Below are 6,568 nucleotides of genomic sequence, written 5' to 3' on the forward strand. Positions count from 1 at the left end.
AATATTAGGGGTGCACATAAATTATCCGAACCGACCAAACCAAACCGATCCAAACCCATTTCGGCGGTTCGGTAACCGATCCAAGAGCTGGCCGGATTGGCTCGGATACTACATAATCAAAACCGACTGGATTGGTTCGGCCTATGGATTTTCTTGGCGGATAACCGGCCAAACCGAACCAACCCATTGTTTTATATCTTTTACATATTATATGTATATAAATAGTTAAATATAATAATATATAATGGGAATGAAAAATGATGAGTGGTGGAGATTGAATAGTAATGTTAGTTCCATCAAAACATCAAAGTGTTAACATATCAACCATATCCAAGACTCCAAGTAAGTCCGAAAATGAGAAATCGCAGCAGGTCGGAAAATGAGAATTGTATATAAAAGAAGTATAGCAGGTGGTTCGGTTATCCAACCGAACCAAACCGCTCATATAGGGTTCGGTTGGATAACCGAACCGAACCACTCCCGGTTTGGCTCGGCCAACATTTTTCATTAACCGAAAGTTTCGGTTCGGCCTTTGGATAGGCCGAAAAATTCGGTTATCCAACCGATGAACAACCCTAGTGAATATGTTTTAGAGTTTAAAATTAACTGATTTCTAGGATTTAGAATGTGTTTATCTTGGAGAGGGTTAATGGATGAAAAAACTTGCTTTCGACATCCCATGGAAGATGTATTAAGACTTTCAAGATATTTGGTTTGATGATTTCTAGAGTTTTAGAATGTTTTTTTCCTCTTTATCTCTTTAATTTTGTTGTTGATTTTAGAAAAATAAAGTTAGTAGGTGTTGGAGATTTGGGGAAGATAAGTAAGAGAACTGATGAAGAAGGAAAAAGATGAGATGAATGAGTTTTTCTCTGGAAGAAAGGAAAGAGGAGGAGAAGAAGAAATAGGAGAAACTGACATAAAAAAAAAAAAAAAAATTCAAGTTGATTTTTTCAGCTGTAAAATTTTTTGATTTTTATTTGTTCTCTAAAATCCCTTAGGACTCATCTAGATGGAAAATGATTCTCATCCCGACACGAAACCCGGCCGAAACCTTCACTTTCTCTCTCTAGATCACAGCCCGACACGTCACTCCGCCGAATTTCGTGTCGGGATGTGTATCACGGTTGCATCTAGATTGGTTCTTGAATTTACAATTAATTCATACTAATAGTCAGGAAATTAGATTACTCATTAACTATAATATCTTGATATAGTTGGTTTTTGGTTGAGTAGCATTGAATTCAAGATCTTTGTTGTTTGTGTTTGGATGTTGCCATGATAAATTTGGAACTCTAGGCTCTAGCTCTTTTGGTGAGTGTGAAGAGAGAGAGAGAGAGATAGAGAGGGGAAACTAGAAAGACAATGTGGGTGGGAACCACCATGCATTAAATAGAGAGAAAAGGTAGGTCTTGGACTTATCTCTTCCAAAAGAAAATCAGAAATGAATAAAGACAAACACCACTTTTTGGTTTGAATGCTTCTCTCTTCCTACTGGTTATTAGGTTTCTGCACTTCTCTTTCGCTTACCTGGACTTGCAGTATTGGTACAGTTGTCCTTCTTCTTTCTCTTTCACCATTTAATTGCCTTAACTGCCCTAAATATGCCGGATTAAATGGTAAATCACATCTCCATTGTAAAAAAAATTTTATTACTAATATTTTCCTTTTCTTTGACAAATATCCTCACATTTTTGTATTATTATATTTTTTGGTTTCTCTTTTATTAATGGAGATTTGTGCAGCTGCATCAACTAAACAAGTGGCTTCAATTGTATAAAATACACTAATATTTTGTTTGGTCTAAGTTTGGATCAAAACAATTGGAACTAGTTACTGTAGTTCAGTGCAGTGGTCGTATTCAGAATTCTCGCTTAGAGGATCTGGAAAATTTATGTTTCGGTACGGAAGAATCATTACTTTTTTGTAGTGATAATTTTTTTTAAAGGAATTCTCTGTTTCTATTCTGAAAATATGTTCAAACTGTAAACACATATGTTTAAATGAAATTCATATTTAAATATGTTATAGAGTATCATAACAAAGTAATTGGGAAAATTATATTCAAGCGAATGTAAGGTTAAATAAACTACATACATAATGTACCAAAACAAACATATATGCTAACCTTGTCCTTTGTGACTCTATTGATTTCGAATAGTGAAGAACATAACGTTGATTATTGCTGATTGAGTTCTCTCAGTCTTACTAAATACTTTGTACAGGTAAAGAGAGAAGAGATAGATGGACAAAGAGAGAGAAAAATAGAGATATTTTGCCCATTGGAGGTGGTGGTCGTAGATGGAGGAGCTAATCAAGAATTTTTGTTGCCCAAGAAAATTTAATTAAATTCACAATTTTCCCTTAAAAAATCTGTACTCCGGAATTTTTTTTTCTTATTTCTCAAAAACACCGATCACCGGATACATCTAGTCCTCTAATATAACCTCATATTTTTTCTTATTAAGTATAAAGATTATAACTCTTTGTCCTGCAGCAAAATAAACTACATTAAATGGGTAATAATTCAACAACCCATCCAAAAATTTTGAAGAAAAAAAAAACATTTACAATTCTTTTTCTTAATTCAATAATTCACAAAAACCCTCTTATATTAAAATCATTCACTAACAAAAACCTCATTTTCATACTGTCTAACCACTCCAACCTTTTCTTTATAAAGACAACCATCAATACAAGCATTTCATCTTTCTCACTTCCCCTTCATTACAAGCTTTTAGCTTTTGCCTCTTGGCTTTTTTACTTTTAGCTTTAATTTGCTTTTCAGTTTAAGTACTATCTTCTTCTTCATTTCAAACATGGTGGTTATGGAAGTAAGCCGTTTGGTCGCAATGAACGCAAAAATTATCGGTTCTGGTGACGATGCCTTAATTTTTGCACACGGGTTTGGAACCGATCAAACTATTTGGGATAAAGTTATCCCATTTTTCACTGAACAATACCGGATTTTACTCTTCGATTGGAACTTTTCGGGTGCTAAAAAAGAACCCAACAACTTCGATCTGGTTAAGTATTCGTCATTAGATGGTTTTACTGATGACTTAATTGAGCTAATGGATGAGATCAAATTGAAATCAGCAGTGTTTATTGGTCACTCTATGTCTGGTATGATTGGATGTTTGGCTTCTATTAAAAGAAGTGATTTGTTTAAGCGGCTTATACTTATTGGAGCTTCCCCTAGGTACCACTTTTACTTATTTTCTTATGAACTTGTTTTTCAAAAACGTTTTTAGTGATGTAACAGTCTAGAACTGTTTTTTTAATTGTCAGCGTGCCTCGAACACTTAGACCTCTAGGGTGGAAGACTAAACCTCTTGCGACTCTAACCAAGAGTTGTTGGCACATACTAGAACCGTTATTTATAGTTACATCAGAAAAACAGTTTTTCATATCGGTTCATGCTCGGAAAAAGGGAATACGTATAAATTCTTGTTATTATGAAAAACCTAAATCAATTTTACTTACTGGACTAGATCTCATCCTTTCTTTTAGGCCCATGGAAATTTGATAATCGACAATTTTTTTTCTTAATTTTTGAGAAATTACATAAAGAACTTTTTAATCTTAACATTATTTTATCTTTTATCTTTTTAGGTACTTGAATTGCGAAGGTTATGAAGGAGGATTTGAGAAGCCACAAATTGAAGAACTTCTTGCTTTTATGGAGTCTAACTTCTTTGAATGGGCTTCAAATTTTGCTTCAATGGTTGTTGATCCAATTGACCCAAATTCAGTAGAGAAGTTTAAAAAGAGTTTAGTAAGAATGAGACCTGAAATTGCACTCTCACTAGCCAAAACTATATTTTGTGGCGATCTTAGGGACATATTAGACAAGGTTGATCAAGTTCCATGCACCATAATTCAAACAACAAATGACATCGTTGTACCTGTCTCGGTCGCTTATCACATGCATAAGAATATCAAGGCAAAATCAACTGTCGAGATCATCGAAGCCGAGGGACATTTCCCTCAACTCACTCACGCTAAATTGCTTCTTGATGTTCTTGATAGAGTCTTGAAATTGGATAAGTTAGAAGAGAAGATTAATGGAGATTGTTAGGCTTTTAGAAGTATAAAAGAGTCAATTAGCAAATATGAAGATTTTTTGTGATATATGAAATGGGTGACTTGTAGTTAAAAATTGGGGGGGTTTTATTGGTCTAGGTTATAAATAAGGTATAAAGGTTTTGTTTTATTTGGAATTTCAATGGTTGTTGATATTTTAAAGTTTTATGGATAGGGAAGATGGGGTATTTGGGATATGAAGTGTCTTTGTCTTTTGATTAATGTTTGAAAGATGTCAAGTGGTGTTGTAATGTTGTGTGGTGGTTATCTCTATAAGGAAAAAATTGGTATCATATTGATTTGGGTCAATTCAATTTTTGGTCTCTAATTTGTGACCAACTTGCCCTTCCGGCTCAAATTGTGTCTAGTAGTTTGTTTTAACTTCCATAAGTGTCTGACAGTTAGTTTTGACCCCAAACTAGTAGATAGATGGTTTTGTTATCCTATAGCTACAACTCTCTCTCTCGATATTGAATCTTCTTCATTCGGAAACCTAGGAAAGACGAACTTAAGAAGAAAGGTCTTGTAAAGAGAGGGGAGAAAACCAAGTTGACAGGCTAAAGAGAGATAGAAAGAAATGATTTTTTTTAAAAGAATAGAACAAATGAATTTAGAAAAATGCCATAAGGGCAAAGTGGTAAATCTGACAAATATTGGGGACCAAAACGAACTACCACATACAACTGAAGGCCAAAACGATCTGTTGGTCACAAATTGAGGGCCAAAACAGAATTAACCCTATTGATTTTTATCGGGCATGAAAATCAACTAGTAAAGTAACGTAAGAAATAAAAAGAGTTAATTTTGTTTTGACCTCCAATTTGTGACCAACTGGTAAATTGGCCCCACAAGTGTGCGATCGTCCTGTTTGGCCCCTAAATTTTGTGGAGTCTTCCAAATTTAACCCCGTGACATTTTTGTAATTATTATTCATCACTTATTTATCCAACTCACCATCTCTCCTCCACTTCACCTTCAAAGAAAAAGAGGGACAATTCAGAGAGGAAGAAAGAGATTACTCATTCATTAAATGAAGAAAAGCCCCCAATAATTTTAAAATCCCAACACTCAGCTTACTCTCTACTTATTACAAAATGACACTCCTTATATACTCTCTATCCTGATCTAGGTTCTTTCTCTAGTGAGTTTTAAAGGCGTCAAAGTTCATTTCAAGGTTGTAATAGTGGTTATTTTTTGTGCGACTTTAGCGCATAAGAACAAGTCTATGGGTGCATAAAGACTTTGTCAATCAAGATCGACTTAGAGGAAACTTTTTTTACCCCAAAAGTTTACTTGATTGAACTCTGCCCTCTAATCTTCATTTTCCCTCTCTCATGTTGCTCACTCTCTCTTCCATTATCTCTCTCCCCCCCCCCCCCCTCTCTCTCTCTCTCTCTCTCTCTCTCTCTATTCTTCATTGTCTATGTCTCATTATCTTTTTCTCTCTCTCTCTCTCACTATCCCTCTCTCGATCACTCATTGTTTCTTTATCGATCTCTCGTTGTTTCTTTATCGATCACTCACCCAGATAGAGTTCTGTGAAAGGGAATTGTTCCCTTCACCGGAACCATACATCGAGGAGGATTTCAGGCAAAACCCTCTTCGAAGATTCTCTACAAAGAAATATATATTGACCGTGAGAGAAAGAGAAATATAATGACTGTGAGAGAGGAAGAAAGAGAAACAAATCTACAAACATGGTCATGTGGTGTGAGATGCGGACAGGGCGCCTGCTTTGGACCCCCACCATAAAGCAGCCCAATTTCCTTAGCATATTAGGCTTGGGTTAAATTGATAGTACTGAAACGCTATAAACCATCCCACAACATTCTGGTTGGATCTTTTGGTAAGGTGCTCAAATGGTGAAGAATAGGCACCTGGTTCGAGCCCAGAGCACCTCACTTGATAATTTTTTCAATAATGTTTAATTTTTATAGCTAAGAATAACAAGTATTGTTTAGATATTTTATTAAATTCGAAATCGAATAGTGAGTAACATCAAGTGACATTTTAATACATTTACCAATTAAATAAAACAACAAGTCTACACGACCGGCGTCTTTGGGCTCCCACTTAAACCGTCGGTGAGAGAAACAGTGATTTCTCTGTGACTGAACACTTAATCTTCTAATAATGTGACCAATTGAGTTGTCCAATCATTTTCTCTTTCACCTAATTCTCCTTTATTTTTAATTTTTTAAGTGATAACTTCAAATGATATTTAATCTTCTAATAAATGTGACCTAATATATAGGAGTATTTAAACACTTAGAGATATAACTCTCAAATTTCACGACCCTTCCGAAATTTTTTGATCATTAAATTGTAACTACATTAATTTCAAACTAGCAGAAGGTCTACATAAACCCAACTATTGCTTTCTTTTGTATATGATTCGTGGTAGACTAGTTTATAATGATATTGTGTACATGTGGTTGCGTTCGTGGTCATCTCTTGATATAAGTTTCTTTTCTTATTAATT

At 34.8% G+C, this 6,568-nt stretch overlaps 1 protein-coding gene across 1 annotated transcript; it reads left to right on the forward strand.

Moving 5' to 3' along the window:
* Positions 1 to 1,316: 1,316 nt before the first annotated feature.
* On the forward strand, positions 1,317 to 4,392 carry LOC147537067 (alpha/beta-Hydrolases superfamily protein). The gene is made up of 2 exons (XM_086644142.1): positions 1,317 to 3,202; positions 3,616 to 4,392. Exons 1-2 carry the CDS (start codon positions 2,820 to 2,822, stop codon positions 4,079 to 4,081), a joined length of 849 nt encoding a protein of 282 aa, XP_086500268.1. The 5' UTR covers positions 1,317 to 2,819; the 3' UTR covers positions 4,082 to 4,392.
* The last annotated feature ends 2,176 nt before the right edge of the window (positions 4,393 to 6,568 follow it).

The sequence above is a fragment of the Eschscholzia californica genome, unplaced genomic scaffold (assembly GCF_041429995.1).
Source record: "Eschscholzia californica isolate CP2 unplaced genomic scaffold, dmEscCali1.0.p SCAF_5, whole genome shotgun sequence".
NCBI lineage: Eukaryota > Viridiplantae > Streptophyta > Magnoliopsida > Ranunculales > Papaveraceae > Eschscholzia > Eschscholzia californica.